This window comes from Cylas formicarius, unplaced genomic scaffold (assembly GCF_029955315.1).
Source record: "Cylas formicarius isolate icCylForm1 unplaced genomic scaffold, icCylForm1.1 PGA_scaffold_4__25_contigs__length_36172078, whole genome shotgun sequence".
Lineage (NCBI taxonomy): Eukaryota > Metazoa > Arthropoda > Insecta > Coleoptera > Brentidae > Cylas > Cylas formicarius.
In genome coordinates, this window is record NW_026844334.1 from 8,099,328 (window position 1) to 8,116,641 (window position 17,314).

The window sequence follows — 17,314 nt, forward strand, 5'->3', positions numbered from 1 at the left end:
TCGCCTGGGCATTAAATTTAAATAAATATTTTTAACGGTTCTCTCGGTAAGCCACCATTCTCGACGCCGGAGAACTTATTTACGAGCCGCTCGACTCCATATAATCGCCAATTTTCTTCGGGGTATGCCCCCGTCACTGCATAAACCTTCGGTAAATCCCGATGCCTTTAGCTATACCTAGACGTTGTTATTTTACGCGAGATCACCGCGTTTAAATCTATGCCTTCCAATTTTCGCCATAATCTGGCCCTCGGATAACTAAAATGGAATTTTTGTCGCCATTTTTGTGTTGATACTTCAATCTTCGGCCCCCTCTGTCGCGTGAAGACAAAAAGTTCGTATACCTAGCGAGTGTCATCAACAGAATTGACATGTGTGTACAGGTTATGTTCTAAATATTTCTTTTCATTTGCTGGTGTAAGTCTATCGAACTTAGTAAAAATGCATATTCTTTATCCACCACCACCGGCACCAGCAGGTACAGAAAATGACAGAAATATTAGGTAATAATCAATAAAGTAAGTAACCTAGATAGTCCACCATATTTAGTAAATATCTCATTAATTTTCCTAAAATTTACAAATCAGAATTATGTCATAGAAAAAGGCATGTATTTCGAGAAAAACTATACCAAAAGGTAATTGCTTGAAGTATTAAAATCAATTTGATAATCAATCAACAATCATAATGATTTCGATAGGTGTTTGGTACTACTGTGACGTTGACGTTACTTGGAAATGACAAAAAATTCTGTGTTATATATTTTTTTTCAGTCAATTTATTATTTATGGAAAGTCTAACCAACCAATAAAAATAAGTTGTGCATAAAGTCAAAGTGCCAAATTCGCGAAATAGTATATTACGCAACAAGTTATCGAATAATACTTGACGTCCAGTAATCTGATAAATCTATCTGTAAACAGTCAGGTCTGATTTTTGTATTGATAAGAGTATCTAAGATTGGAAGATTATTGAATAGATTCGAATTCAATGACAAAACTTATGTGCGGGTGCATAGAAGAATAAATGGCTAAGAAAATCTCGAAGAGATTCTAGACCATGAAGCCAAATAACAACAACCCGTCGATTTCTCAACGATGAATTTGACCGCTCAAAAAAAATAATGTTCCAGACAAGCATTTTTCAAGTAAGATGAGAAGGTTTGGTTTCAGATTCGCTGATTTTGATACATATGAAATAGTGTTAGGAGTTTCAGTAATATGGACCTTTGTTTTAACGGTTCATTTTACACGTTATAATTCCAAAAATCTTCTAAACTTCAAGAGCTAAAGAGATTCTACAACTGATATAAGCAATAATACCAAAAATTACCACCATGATATCTAAACTTATTACTTAGGTTTTAGCGTGGTTCGTAGGATTAGAAAATAATGGCAAATGGGAATATAATAAACACTATGACAATAATCTATGGACCAGACAAAACTGCTTTAATAGACATAAGATTGAAAATGTATCAAGGTCTAGCGATTGGTCGATCGAGTTGAAAACATTCCCCTACCTAAAGACAAAAGTTGACCGCGTAATTCTAGAAATATAAAACGGCCAAAGATTACCGTTTTACAACTCTGGAAGCCACCGCGATCACAAGACTTCCGGTGCCCGCTGTCGCAAATGCGATTCCCACGAAACTAGCTCCCACTACGTTTGTACATCTGCTCGTGGCGATTAAGACGGCCATTTATGAATTCGATAACACTAAATCGCGACGTATTTTCGCTGGCATTGGGTCGTAATCGTATTCCGAAGCGATTTCTGGTCTTCGAGGTATCTTAATATCCCTATTCCGATACGTTAAGTGTCCCCTTATATCATATTTAGAGGCTTTGTCCCGTTATCTCTGTAGCATCCCTTTTAAGAATCTTATTAGTTCCATGTTTCGTGTGGGGGCAAGAAGGGATGTCGCATACGAAATGGGTTATTGTTTTAATGTCATACTTCTGCAGGAAATTGAAAATTTCAATTGAAAAACACTTTTAATTTTGATTGGAGTCTGGATTATTGCCACTGACGTAAGTGAAAAATCAACAATCTTTATTTCAGGAAAGGCATCACAATTGCAATTGTATTTAATATACTATTATATTGTTTATAAATTAAACTTAACTGACGTTTCCCCAAGCATCTTGTTGACTTCTTCAGAGCTTAACTGAAACCAGTTAGCATTCTGGTGGTCAAGAATCCCTCCGATATTTTGTAACCCTAACATACATTTTACCATTGAATTGCAGATTAATGATAATCTCCCATTCTAAGATATTCTTATCAGTAGAAAATCAGACCTAATATTGAGTCATTCTGTTCACCATCCTACCCCAAAATCATCGATTATCAACTCTCTTGTTTTCAAAGTCGTAAAACTATGTCAACCAGAGTCACTGAACCCAGAATGGAAACAGTTTATATCTGCTCTTTTCTTTGATAATAAGCGTTCCACCACAAAATACACTTCACCACAATCTTCCTAAGACAATGAGTCCCCCACACTTACTACTGTTGTCCTTCCTTACATTCTAAACATCGCTGACCACATATCAAAAGTTCTTAAGAAATATAACTTTAAAACCAGATTTACCACTTGCCCAAAAATTTCTCAACATCTTCGATCCGTCAAAGACAAAATTCCGTTTGAGATGCCAGGGGTTTACAGCATACATTGGAGAGACAGGACTAAAAATAACTAGGTTCAAAGAACATGAAAGAGCCTTAAGATTACGATAAATAAACTCACCAGCAGAATCGATTCTTCTAAAGAAAAAACCCAAGAAACCAAAGCAATCTATGAACAACCAAACAACCTTAACCGCGACTCAAGTTTCAATTATAAACGACGCAGAAGATTTGTAAATAGTATTACAGCAGCCTGTGGTACTATATAAAAAATCAATATTATCCCAGCATTAGCAGGTTTTAGGTTCCTTCGAACAACATTTAAATTAGTCCCAGGCGTGCTGCATAGAATGAATATCCAAATTTATAGCAGATAAACTTTTTGTCACGTATGGTCTTGCATTGTCATGCATTAAGATGAACCCATCACCAATCTATGTCATTAGTCATTGCTCCTCTATTTACTACAACTAATTCTGAGAGGTCGTTTAATAAAATGGATAGACCTTCAACCAAGATTCAGATCAGAAGCCAAAAGACTAAATCTATACTGGTTGTTTATGGTCCACTTAACATCTTCCCTGCCAAACGTCAAACGGGTCACATGGTGAACGCCGCTCGTGATGTTTCCAATCTCTCCTAATGTACAGTTTCGGCTACGTACTAGTGTATTTTGCACATTGCGGAAATAGAATAACAATAGGTAGGTATATCGATATTTTTGACTGAGCAATCGCATAATAAAACAAAAGTTTGTTCCATAGTATTGTTTAAACTTCCTGGAAAGAATTATTTCGGAAAATCAATTTTATTAAATCCTTGTAAATAAATCTACGGGCGTCAGTGTAAATCACACTTTTATCGGGTTAATCTTAAACACTATAAAACATAAAAGGTAAACACTTTTCCCTATAAATAGCTTCGAAAGTGTCGATTCTGCATCAAATATTCGAAGCCTGTACCCGACTCCACAGTCGAAATGAAGTTGTCAGCGCTGTTTTTGCTAATGGTGGTCATCTTGTCAGTGATGATGGGCAACGCCGAAGCGAGCTGGTTGAAAAAGAAGGGCAAGCAACTTGTAAGTTTAAATCCCAACGAAATTCACTGTTTTTTTTTACAAAAGGCCCTTTGCGTTTAATCCAAACTAAAATATAGCGTTTTAACTGGTAATTTTCGCAGGAGAAAGCAGGAAGACGTGTGCGGGACAGGGCAAAGGAAAATTTGCCCCTGGTTGCTGGGTATGCAGGAGTTGCAGGCGCGCTTGGCCGCTAGATCCTTTATTCGAGACATTTTATAGCTGATATATTTTGGTTAAAACGTTATTTTTAACTTCCCCCACTTGGGTAGTAGTTACATTGTGATTTAGTAGTTTTTTTTTCACACATGGGTAAATGTGACATTTTAAATAAATATTAAATAAGAGAAATAAATAAACCAGTAAAAGTATTGATACTTCTTTGCTTATTTTATACAGATTCATTTCACACTAGAGAAATGAGAGCTGGGGAAACTGCGACTTATTATTATGGTGAAGTTAGTACGAATTCCTCAAGTCGACAAACAAATTTATAGGAAAAAGCAGTTTACTTGTATTTAAAAAAAAAATTGTTCTAATATTAATTCGCTATAATTATTTCCCTAAATTTTTACAAATAACTCGGTTGTTTAAGTATAAAAGGTTGGCGAATCTTTTCTTTTTAGTATTCTGGAACTGGAAAATAATGGTGATAATTTAAATAAATTTGATGTGCCGTGGGTGGCTTCCTACTAATGGTATCAAAATAGTGAATAAGTTTACATTTCTCTAATTTAAAAACCACCAGATACGTAATTTTTGATGCGATCTGTCGATTTATTTTCCATCTTTGTCTGCAAATGCCACGTGTTGTAGACCGAATATCGGGACACTGTCCGTATTAACAAAATCCTTTAAAATACACCTCAGGACAAAAAAAGAATCATTATTTCCTCGGCCATGAAAATTACTTACAATGATGTACTAATTCGGCCAGCATTACTTACTAAAAACCTCAAAGAACTCCGACACAAATATTTTTTAAACTTAAAATCGAAATATAATTTTTATGAGAAATTATTTAAAAATATATCGGTTTTGATAACAAAACTTTGAAATTTTGTAGCAGTGACTTTTATGACCCAATCGAATGTATTTGTGGACCAAATTTAATTTATATATACGTATCAGCTCCTATATAAATAAACATTTTTAGGACCCATTGTACATATTCTTTTAAAATAATTTATTTTCAAAATAAATCACGAAGTAAAAAAACATCACTACTACAGGATCTTTATTTGTTTAAATTTAAAATAAGGATTAAAATAAGTGTACTGATGAATTTGGACCAATAGTGTCAATTCCCTTCATGATACCAGAGATTCTGTTCTAAAGAAAGCAAAACAATGAGGGACGCGCGTAAGCTAGTGTTAAATAATGACCAAAGAAATATTCTTATGATTAAAATAAATCCTGCCAAAACAAGATCGAACCAAAATCTTTTATAGCAAACTATGTATTTATTTTAGATAACATATTATCGCGGAATGAAGACGTCAGTTGCCTTTTCGGGGCGTTGTACAGAAATATATAGATTTTCAAACCAAAATAGCTGTTTACCACTTTGAATTCCAGTGTCATATCAAATATCAAACCTCATGTGGAAATTGAAGAAGCATGGAAAAGAATACTAAGAATTATTCTTAAAATGAATTTTAGGCAGCCATGTAGGGGGAACTTTAAAAATAACAAACTTCTAGCGGCTACTGGAATTTACATATAGAAATTCATTTTAAATATCTTCAAAAATAGGCACCTATTTGCCACGAGTGAGGGGCAAAACCAGAAAATTATAATTATTTATACCCTAGACATGAACTTTCAGTTACGAATGCATCAAATTTTATAATTCTTTCCGAAATTATATGCAGAGGAACCCATGTACTCATCCAAGTATTAAAAACAGCAAACGTGTAGTGTTTGACATACTAATTGATATAATGATGGTATATTGTACATAGATAGCAGAGGATCGTCAAAATGACGTCAATTAGTCACCAAATGACGAAATTCAGGTTATATATGACGTTAGCAGGAGTGAATTTGACTTACAATGATATTCTGAGTTCATGTTTGTGATGTTAATGAGACATCCCTTTTTATGTCACAATGACGCGATTTTGACGGGCCTCTTTTTTCTGGATAGTGTTAATTAGAGAATTGTTTGGGCAAGATTCATATTGGTTTTTTCCTGTTTTTTTTTTGTTGTTATGACACTATTTCGCTTTTTATGTTTAAATAAAAGAATTATTATGAATTTGTCAAGCCTCTTGGAACGAATTAAACTGTAGTGGTTCCCCGTTTTGTTATTGTCAAGACCATGATTTTATTTACCTATTTTATCTACGTATAATTATATTGTTTGACATGCGAATTTCTAGGAAAAATCTGGAGCGCGCACGTAACCATCTTATCTGTCTAACTCGCTTAAATCCATGCTGCTAACGGCATCGGAAAATCTTGACGGCACTTCGTCGGCAGCCGCGCAGAATGCGAACTGCCCCACGTGACAAACTGCGGCCAGAAGGGGCAAAAACGTTTTTATGACTTCGCAGATTTTTTCGATGGTCGACGACATCTTCGTCGCGTGTTTTCCCAACGCGTTTCCCATTCGACTCGCCACCTGACCGAACTTCAAAAGCTGCTTTCTCTGGAAATCGTAAAAAAATTAACCGCCTAAGGGAATTAACGAAAATATTTTCCGGTAAACCCAATGATGAATTTTGAGTTTTTTCACTTCGCAACGAGAAGTTCAATGATTGCACGAAATTTTTTCGAAATCACTAAAAAATCTAAAAATTTTCTTGGATATTCCTGGACTTAATTTAACATCAAGTGGTAAGAACATTTCACAACAAAGAAAATAAAAAAAAACAGTGGCGGAGACAAAACATTTGTTCCTAGAAGGACGTTGTTTTCTTGTTTCTAAACAATGAAAAAATATTTTCTAAAGAATAAAAAATCCTATAAAATATGTGTATTTTCCAACACAATCTGCAAAAAACAGTTATGCTTAATTAAAAACGAGTGGTGTGAAATTTTCAATAATATGATTTTTTCATCATGGTTCAATAAACTTATCTTGGGGCGGACGTCATAAGACTAATCAGGATAAACGTCCCATACATGATATAATAATAATAATAATAATAATAATAATAATAATAATAATAATAATAATAATAATAATAATAATAACATTTATTGAATTTAAACTTTACAATAACATAATCTATAAAATTGATTTAAGTGGAATAAATGTTTTGTTTTACCAATATTAAACTAAACCAATAATAATTACAATAATAACAACGAGGCAAAGAATCTGCTTGTGACATTTATAGTAATATAATATTATAGTTCTGGAAATGAAGGTAATTTGTAGAGCAAAGAGAATGGATATCTCTTCACCGCTTAATTTTATGATTCATATTTATTTGTTTTGTTTATTTGTTATTGATGATTCAACGTACCCTGGAATAACGAATAACAAAATAAATACCAATCATAAAATTAACTGCCTCATTATGATACGTTTTTAACTAAATCCTTAGTTTTATACCATGTTCTCACTTCCTCTCTCTTTCAATGCTTTTTTTCTTTTGAAATCTTTTAACAGAACTGTTAAGAGTAATTGAGTAATATTTTAGAGAATTTATGAAGTGTTGTGGTTTTACAAGTACGCTTTTTTTAGTGCATATTATTGAGTATGATTATCGTATGATTAGCCAAAATTTATAAAATAGGGCCTCAAAAATAACCAAGAAGATTATAGTACATAATGAAAGTAAAATGGGTTGAGTCTTAATATTTTATACTTAGGATTATACAATTTGTAAACTGGAAAAATGTAGAATTCTTGTCCGTTAGTTACATGGCAGTGGGTGATTCAGTAAGTCAATATTTAAAAACAGAAAATAACTAAAACGGCGGAAAAAGAAGTACAATTTAATTTTTCAAACAACTAATCAATCAAAAGCCAATAAAATCCAAAAGTAATTCTTTATCAGATAATATGTTTACCACCCAGCCAGGTGAATTTTCTTCTTTCCCATCGGATACTTCGGTCTTTGGCGTAGTCGGCCATTTTGTTACGATTGCTTCACTGTGGAAAAATCCTTCGGGTATATTCCTCGAAACAACCACGTCGGCGTAAAGGATAACGGTGATTGTAAACAACGTGGCGATGTTCAACTTCGAGGAAAACATATTCCACGTAAATATTTTTTCTCGCGACATTCCTCAAGTCGAAGTTTTGGCGATACTGTTTTTAATAATGATGAAAAAAAATGTTCCCGCTTCGACTTCCGGTTCGTGGTTAACCCGAAATGTTCTTAATTAGGTCAGGAAGGTGAACATATCGTTTAGATAAGCAAATCTGGGTTAGGTCTTACCACAAAAATTTAAAAAGGACAAAGAAAACAGTATTTCTTGATGTGTTTTTAATGGATTTCATTTAATGGATAACATATTCACCTTGTCTTATTTGAGGTAAAGTTATTGCATTCAGTGTAAAAGAACGGTTGTTAACATAATTGAAAAAGTAAAGCTTACTGAACGAGGGTCCAAATGGGAAACCTACAATTATGCAGCTAGGGAAGTAGAGGAGGGCGTGGTCGACGACCCCGAGGGGAGATTGAATCGATGCTGGTTTTTGGGACCTACATATAGTATCTAAAACGTATTAAATCACTTGACATATAAGGAGTATTCCAACAAGTGGTCTCGAATGTTGCTAACGAATAAAATAAAATTTTCATAACATACCTAAAAGTAATCTATGGCAGTGCGTGGCGTAGACTTCTCTGGTGGCCCACAATTCTTGTGTTGAAGTTTCCCACATTTCTTAAGGAGATAAGCCTCCCTCTAAACTGTGTATGCAGTAAATTTACCGTTTCGCTTGCTGTATAACATCATCTTGTTCCACAAAAAAACATCATCGTTCGGTATCGTTCTTCATTTATTGTAACAGTTTGTTCGTCTGCATCTTCAGAAAAATACGGCACTCAGCCCAAAAGCCGCATCAAACAGTGACACGTTGAGCATGCATGGAGATTTTGTAGATTTATCTAGGATTTTCATTGCCCCAGATGTGACAATTTTGCTCAATGAAGTAACCGTTTAAGTGAAAATGATTTTATTGCAAAAATTATTGTTATTTGTCTTCAAAGGTATATTACAATTAAAAAATGCTCTGTGTTAAATGAATTTGGTAAGGAATTGGACCTAAATATTTTTTCGGAACTCGCCATATTGAAATTGTACCGACTTCATAAACAACGTTTCAGATAAGAAGAGTAGCAAAAAACCCATTCGAAACCTCTTACAGAAATAGATTTAGGAAGTTTTCATTTTTTAAGGAGTTTTGTGGTTTCAAATCGAATTTCATTAGCTATTTGAGATGGCAGTATCTTTACTGTCACCCCTCATGACTCTAAAATTCCTCGTCTCTACGGACTCCCTAAGCCAGGATTGTCCCTTCGATCTATTGTCAGCACCATTGGTTCTCCAACAAATTCTCTAACGAAATATCTAGCTTCTATATTTTAACCCTTTACAGGAAAACTAATAGTTTCGTACTGAATTGCCTTCATTTCATTGAACAATTAAAAGGCATTACACTAGATCCACAGGATATTCTGGTTAGTATCGACATAGAATCCGTCTTTACTAAAGTCCCTATTCCCGAAATTTTCAACATCATTAGATATGTCAAAATCCGAGAATCTGAAGCCAAACTTTCTGAAATTAATGAAAAATGCTTGTCTGGAACATACTTTTCTTAAAACGATCAAATTTTTGAACAAACATCGACAAAATCTGTGGGGGAAGAAAGCTCTCGACGCATTCTACGTTAAAAACCCAAATTATCAATGGAAAATTATACCTAACATAGGGTCATTGAGTTTACAGAAAACGCATGCACACAGGGCGAGACCTTAATGCATTGTCACATCACACACTTGATCCAGAATTAAAACACCTTACTTCTGCTCTTCTCTATAATAATTTCCACATTAAAGATATTAAGCGTTCCATCACAAAATACACTTCACCACAACCTTCCAGTAGCAATGAGTCCGATCCCACTCTTACCACTGTTGCCCTTCCTTACATTCAAAACATAACTGACCACATTTCAAAAATTTTAAAGAAATATAACGTCAAAACCAGATTTACCACTTGTCAAAGAGAAAATTGCGTTTCAGATACATTGGAGAGACCAGACAAAAAATATCAACTAGGCTCAAAAAACATATAAGAGCCTTAAGATTAAGACAAATAAATTCATCTGCATTTGCCGAACGCAATCATGAATTCGGTTATCAAATCTCATCTTATTCGATAGAATTAAAATTTTTGCATGTAATCGATTCTTCTACCAACGAAAAATCCGAGAATCTATAGAAATCTATAAACAACAATCTTAACCGCGACTCATGTCTCTACCTGTCACCAATATGGGAATTAGTAATCTATCCATCCATCAGACCATGAGGGTAAATAACAAAAGTGTCTCCATCATTTTTGTTTAGCTCCGCCCCCTCAAACAATATAGGTATAAGCGGGTACAGAGTGAAATGCGAACCAGTTTCAGGTAAGCTCTGAAAAAGCCAACAGGATGATTGGCGAAACGTTAGCAAGTTCGACTCAACAACCGATGCAGGAAGATCCAGAAGTTTTATAAATAGAATTACAGTGGGCTGTGGAAGGTTCTTTGAAAAAAAAATTCGTGTGATTTGCAACGAACTTCACTGTATGTTTGTCAAATAAAGATTATTATTATTGAATTTGGGACTGAAACGATAACAACAATTTACCAGAACTAAATCAATGGCGCTTAGGAGAGAAACGATTTTCCTTTGTTATTAGCCTAATTACTCGAAAGTCTTTGTAGCGGATTTCGGCGGATCCAATCTAAATATCGAATGCATAGATTCCGCTACATAATACAAGCACACTTCGTCTCTGTACGGCCAAATTAGTTTCGACAGATTAATATTGGCAAACTCGAGGCATTTGGGAATACGTAATCATCAAATCAGAGTATTTGTATATACCACGGGGAGTGGATCTGACACGGAACGTAGAATAAGGGGTTCATTAAGAAAATAACATGTTAATGCTGCTTACGCCGAGTAATCTCCGCGCTCGAAACTTAGTAAACACGTTAGTAGCTTTTCCTTATGTCAGTGGTTTTCAAAACATTTCTGTGCATGTGTATTATGAGGATAAACATTGCGGGATTGCAGACGTCATAAATCGTCATAAATCTATTGTATACCGTGATTATACCGTGATCATATAGAGGCCGTAAATACACAGCATCGAATGCCAGACACGGAAATTTTAAACACGCAATTTTTTTAATGCGATTTTGAAAAAAAAAGTCTGTAAAAATGAGTTCATGGGTATTTTTTCATGGCGGGTAGTAAACTATGGTTCCCGTATGAGGAAAGGTTTTAAATTCCGTTTAATTGGTAGGTAGAGCTGAGAGTTTTCTGAGAAGCATAGTACGCCAACATCAAACAAACGATATAGATCCTCGCTGGATATTATGTGCGTCACACTTGGCAGTTTTAGCCTGGAGGCAATTGAATAAACATACAGGTTAAAATAAGTAGCTACTTATTTATTTTTTTCTTAAACTTTGCATTTTGATTATTAAATTATATTTTGCTATTAATTGATATGAACTAATAAACTGAGGATACGCTAATGCCTTTAAATGGCAACGCACCGCATCGCCTGGAAAGAAAGTAAGTTAGATAGCGAGGCGCATCGTCGATGCTTATCTTTAGATCGTGAATGAGCTCTATGTAAGATCTGTTCATAGATATAAGAAAGTGGCCAATTGCTTTTGAATGGGATTATCCAAGGGTGGTCATTAACATACAATGAACAAGATTATTACCTAAAGTTCCGGAATTTAAATTCAGGTAAAATTGTGGTCCGTAATAGAAAATAATTTTGTACCTACCTGTGTTTAATATTCTTTGGTTTGGTATACTACTTAGTTTAAGTTTATTAGTAATCGTTCTAAATTCGTGTGCAATACAGCGTGTGTTGAATCGTGTGCGAATTATGCAAAATATGTGCGAGTCTAGTGTATCTCAGGAGATGCTCCCGCCCAAATGTAGAAAACACTATTCTATTGAGACTAGGAAGTTATAAACAATGTTTATTTGACTCTCATTGAACGTGGTGCCAGCAAGCAAGCATCTTTAGAAGAAACGGCCACATTGACCAAAATTCCAACATCAACTGTATGGAAAATTGTGAATAATCCCATTCCAACGAGGAAAAAAAGAAGCGATGCTGACATTTTCTCGAGTGTAGATGAAAGTGATCAAGATATAATACCGCGTAAAATTTACTAGTTATACGAGGAACAAAGCGTGCCTACATTAGATATCTTAATTAGGAGACTTGAGAAAGATGAAACCGGTGTTAAATGTGGCAGAACTAGCTTATGGAAGTGTATTCAACACATGGGTTTTAGATTTAAAAAAAATGACAAAAGGCAAGTTTTAATGGAATCTTTTAGAATTCGGAAATGGCGACTGGAATATCTAGAAAAAAATAGGATTTACAGAGAACAACAAAGGCCAATTATTTACTTGGATGAAACCTGGTTCGACACTTATGATATCCCGGGGGGTTGGGTTGATTCAACTGATAAGTGTAAAAAAACGGGCCATCAAAAAGAGGTAAAAGAATAACTATTTTGCATGATGGCTCTAAAGATGGTTGGATTCCAAATGGACATAAATAAAAAAATATTGTAGTATATATTGTAGTATGTAGTAGTATCTTTCCTAACAAAACCCCAAATAATTAAATTCAAAGCAAAGTACGGGCCTGTTCGGCCATATTTCATTCTTACAGCTTGCCCGGGACTTTCCTTAATTCGTATCAGTTAGTCACTTTCTTATATCTATGCACAGACTTTACCTATAATATGAGAAAACCCAAAAAAAATCCCATTATATTGAAATTTTTGACTAAGTACCTGCTTTCTTTAAATCACCTTCTACACTGAGCTACTTTCGGAAGTTCCCAACTTTATTTACTCAACTTTATACAAAATATTTTGGAATAACTTCTTGGTTTCATATTCGTTCCCACTTCATTCACTTTATCCTTGTTTTTTTTTATGTATTTTATTTCATATCATCTGCATTTTTATTTTGTTTTTTCTTATTTATTAGACAGCAATTTATATTTGTTTTTTTTTTGTTTCGAAAGCAAACTTATTAACTAATTTTAATTATCCCGATTGTCCAAACGGCCGGGTCAATTCTTCATTTGTCATGAAATTGTCAAAAAGCACTTTGTTATTATCGTTTCTTGTTTTTAATCAATTAATTAATTTTAATTAATTAATTATTTAAAAACGCTTATTACGAATAGCTCAAATGAACGATTAGAAGCAAGTTTAATTATTAATAGATTACGCGATAAATTTTCAATATTTAACGCAGTTCGAAAATTGTTTTGGAAACTTCCGGCGAACGGTGCATCTAAAATAATAATTTCCCCTAGACTTATTCCCCAGGCAACTTGCGAAACGAATTTGATCTATTTTACGGCACCATAACTCTTCTCTAGGGCCAAAGTTTATTCCCAAAAGACAACATAATTTCCTCAGATGCGTTTCTCTTTAGTCGGAATCCTGGAAGTTAATCAGCCCGCATGTCCTCGAAGTTTTGTTGCAAAATCTGGGCGGTATCAAGCAAATTAGTATGGCTGTGTAAATTGGTCTGTATACTGTGTCCCATTTTGGTCGCGACTGATGGTAGTGAAGATGGAGCCTTTTTTGTGAAATGAAAGATGACGTTAACAAAATTTTTATGACATGCTTAGTTTTTAAAATACGGAGTGATTTTGGAAATTTGAAGTTTTCGGGCACCCCTCGTATCTCGGGTATCCTATGAAATGTCGGAAATGTGGAAACCACAGCCGATGTATATTTTTTGGACGACTTCAGTGGCGTGGTCGTTTTTTTCTAAATGGTTTCGCCTTTTTGAAAAAAAAAAGTTTGGTTCTTTTGAATTGAATATATCTTACAGGGCAATTTGATTCCGCTTGGTATGAGCTTCCCAAAAATGTATAATAGTATACCTCCCAAAAAAGACTTTTTTAAATGTTCATGAAGGTATATGTGGTAGGCCATGGAAAAAGGATTTATTAAATATCTAAAATAGTTACCTTATTTATTCCGGACAATACTTACACAATAAAATTTAATAATAATAATATATAGGTTACAAAGCTATGTGAAAAGTTTCAAATGAAATGTTAATATTAAACTAAGTTGGCTTCGTGCAAATTATAAAAGTTATTATGCAAATATTGTCAAGAATAAATAACTATTTTAGATATTTAACAAATCCTTTTTCCAAGGCCTACCGCAAAAATCTTCATGAAAATTTTAAAAAATGATTTTTGTGAGGTACTCCATACATACTGTTATACATTTTTGAGAAGCTTATACCAAGCGGAATCGAACTGGCCGATAAGATATAGGATGATCCATTAAAAAAAAACAAAATTTATTTTTTTGATAAAGGCGAAACCATTTTTATGAAAAACTAATTACGCCACTGGTCATCTATGTCGCATGGGCTTTTTACCCTCTTCGACATTTCATAGGATACCCGAGATACGGGACCCCAAAACTTCAAATTTCCAAAATCGTCCTGTATTTTAAACACAAAGCAAGTCATGAAAATTTTGTTAATGTTATCTCTCGTTTCACAAAAAAGTACCAAAGGTATGCGAAAATGCAAGGCTCTGCACTAACAACGGACATTCCTCTCAAAATGGGACACAGTGTATGTTAAAAAAAAGGGGGCAATGGAAGTTCGACATTCTCTTAGTTTTTTTACAGAATGATTACAACAATTACAACCTTCGCTATATATTAGCAATACATATAACAATAACAATACAATATAACAATTTAGAAATTTTTTCCTTCAAATGCCAACGTTTTCCTTATGTGTTATTAATTTTACGTTCCGTTAGTTACAATTTTGTAGTGAGAAATTATTTAAAAAAAAAGTAAAATAAGACAAAAAAAAAGACAAAATACGATTGATAATTTCACAACAAAAAAGTCTAAGCCGTCATGTTAACCCAATCACCCACGTGCCGCGTTCAAAAGTCGTCGAACAAAATCGATCTCTGGACGTGCCAAAATAAATAAATCGTTTGGTCCAATCAGCGTTGCCTTAGAATTAGTGTAATTAAGGGAATGACAGTCCGATTCGGGCTCTAACGATTATTTATCTAAAGCTCCCGAATCCTTCCACTCTTTTGATTAAAACGCTGAAAGGCTGCTGCACGTTACTCTCGTTTAACTTGGGATTTTAGGCGTTGATTGGATTTGATTTTTATTTAGTTTAGCGCTAGAGTTGAAGTAATTAATTAATCCAGTCGTTGGATCTTAGACGTAATTCGACGCATATCTATCGTTTAATGAAACGACGTGCGATGGGTGAAGTTTGTTGCTGCTACGAAACGGAATACATAATTCCAACCGTTTCCCATTGGGACTCCAACAATCTTAACTCGCTGCTCCAACAAGACGCAGAGCTGGCGTGTAATGAAACCAGCGACGTGTGACATGTAGAACTGTCTAGAATAACATTCATTCGATTCTATGCCCCGGCAACCGGATTTGCCTTTTTGGCGCAGGGGTGTATCCCTAATCCGCTGCAACACTTATAAACCGGAAATTTGTAACGTAACATTTTCTTCTACAACATATGACATAAAACACTGGGACTACATTTTTTGTCCATAATCATTTTAAGACAAGAATACCGGACCACAACGAGACGATTCGAGCACTTTTAAACTTTTGCTTTTTAAGTTTAATTCAATTCAATTATGCGTTTCACAAAAAATGTTGGGCTAGACTGCTAGGATCATTCGCCCATTGCCGACTTCCGTCGAGGATCTTCGCTTTTGGTCATGGACCAACACGTACAAAGAAGACATATAACCAATATTTGCTCAAATAGCAAAAAACAATTTTGACCGATACCAAAAAAACCGACACCCCCCCGCTTCCACCGCGGACCATCCGGACCCATCCGGCCTCCATGCCGGCGTGAACGGGGAAAAGCGAAGGGATCAGCGACGATTATCACTTTAAAACGTTCACTAAACACTGAAAAAACTAAATCCGCCTAGTGGAGACTGATTTCAAAAATTTTTTGGACGATTACAAAGGATTCTGTAGGGAGCGAACGGAGGTTAAACCGCCGCGTGCAATGCTCCACCACAGAATGTGCTTTTAAGATATTGAAAGCATCTTCTTTTTGTGGCATTTACCAAGGACACTCGCCCATTGCCGTTTATCATTGATACGATAATTTGTCGCTTCCAAACTTAAACTATGCATTACTACGGAATACATAGTTAGCCGACCATATGATGTAAATTGTGTTGTCTATTGATGTGGGAAATAACAGGTGATGTGCGAAAAGAAGAAGACCCACTAGTAATACGAAAGATCCGCCCCTGTGCGCCTTCTGTCGTACTTTATACCGTGGTCCGATTTGCATAACACGCGGATTGAACTGTTTCTAAAACGGAGCACTCTCGAATTTATTTTACTTCCTTGCTTACGAACAGATGCGTCTCCGGTAATAATGTAGCTCGGTCGGATGGGACATTTTTCCTGATTTTATTGTCACCGAATTAGGATTTATTTCCGACCCGAGCAATTCGGGCGTCTGCGGGAAGAACTTCGTTCGTTTGACGACAATTGCGCAGATTCGTTCGACGTTTGTCGATGCTTACGATAAATCCTTAAAAGTAATTGAGGTTAGTTTCTAAAATTTATAATTTCATTGTGAATAAGTTAAAATTGCTTCCGTGTAATTCACTTGAGAAACAAAAACACAAGGAGCCATTTTATTGATTTTCCCTAGTAAAATGAAAATTGACGCGCCGGAATTGGTTCTACATCTTTCGCGCATGCGTCGCCCCTAACTGACCGCATTGCAATTATAATTTTAAAAAAATGACTTTTTCAATATGCCTTATATACAAGTTATTCCACGAAATTATTAGTATCAGTATTTTTTCCAACGCCTTAACTCTTTGTTGCCTGAATATTAAATGGGATTTGGGTATATTTTGAGAAGATATTGCCGTAAAAATAACTCTCCAAGATTAAGTTAATTTTGTGTATTTTTATTTATATGGTTACAAACTTTAGACATTTTTTACAAGGAAATAAGAGCAAAGAGTGCTTTGAAAATTAAAAGTAAATTTAGCTCAAACTCGAAACTATTGCTAGATGGAATAACACGCTGTGGATGAAATTGTAAAATAAGTTGTTTATGGTTGGACGAAAACGAAAACAATGAAACCCACGGAATTTTCAATCGACCTCTAGAACAAACTTCTATGAAATGAAAGTTTAGGATTTCCGCTTTCCCCCGTGATAGCAAAACCAAGAGCCCGCTCACCGACGAAAATAAACATTCCTTTCGCGATAATTCCATTAAGAAATGAAGTGGGCCTAAGTGCGGAGCTTTTGATGGAATAGGCTGGTTGGCGCGCATAATTTGTAAGTCAAATAAA

At 34.8% G+C, this 17,314-nt stretch overlaps 1 protein-coding gene across 1 annotated transcript; it reads right to left on the reverse strand.

The window, feature by feature from the left end:
- Positions 1-4,950: 4,950 nt before the first annotated feature.
- LOC132700919 (uncharacterized) lies at positions 4,951-7,956 on the reverse strand. The gene is made up of 2 exons (XM_060668513.1): positions 7,733-7,956; positions 4,951-6,359 (listed from the first exon to the last, which is right to left on the reverse strand). The coding sequence occupies exons 1-2, from the start codon at positions 7,946-7,948 to the stop codon at positions 6,120-6,122; spliced, it is 456 nt and encodes a 151-aa protein (XP_060524496.1). The 5' UTR covers positions 7,949-7,956; the 3' UTR covers positions 4,951-6,119.
- Between the last annotated feature and the right edge of the window lie 9,358 nt (positions 7,957-17,314).

Coding starts and splice junctions, on each gene's coding strand:
- LOC132700919 (XM_060668513.1), bottom strand. CDS start 7,948: ATGTCGCGAGAAAAAATATTTACGTGGAATATGTTTTCCTCGAAGTTG. Junction 6,360..7,732: donor AAAATTCACCTGGCTGGGTG/GTAAACATATTA, acceptor TACGATTTCCAG/AGAAAGCAGCTTTTGAAGTT.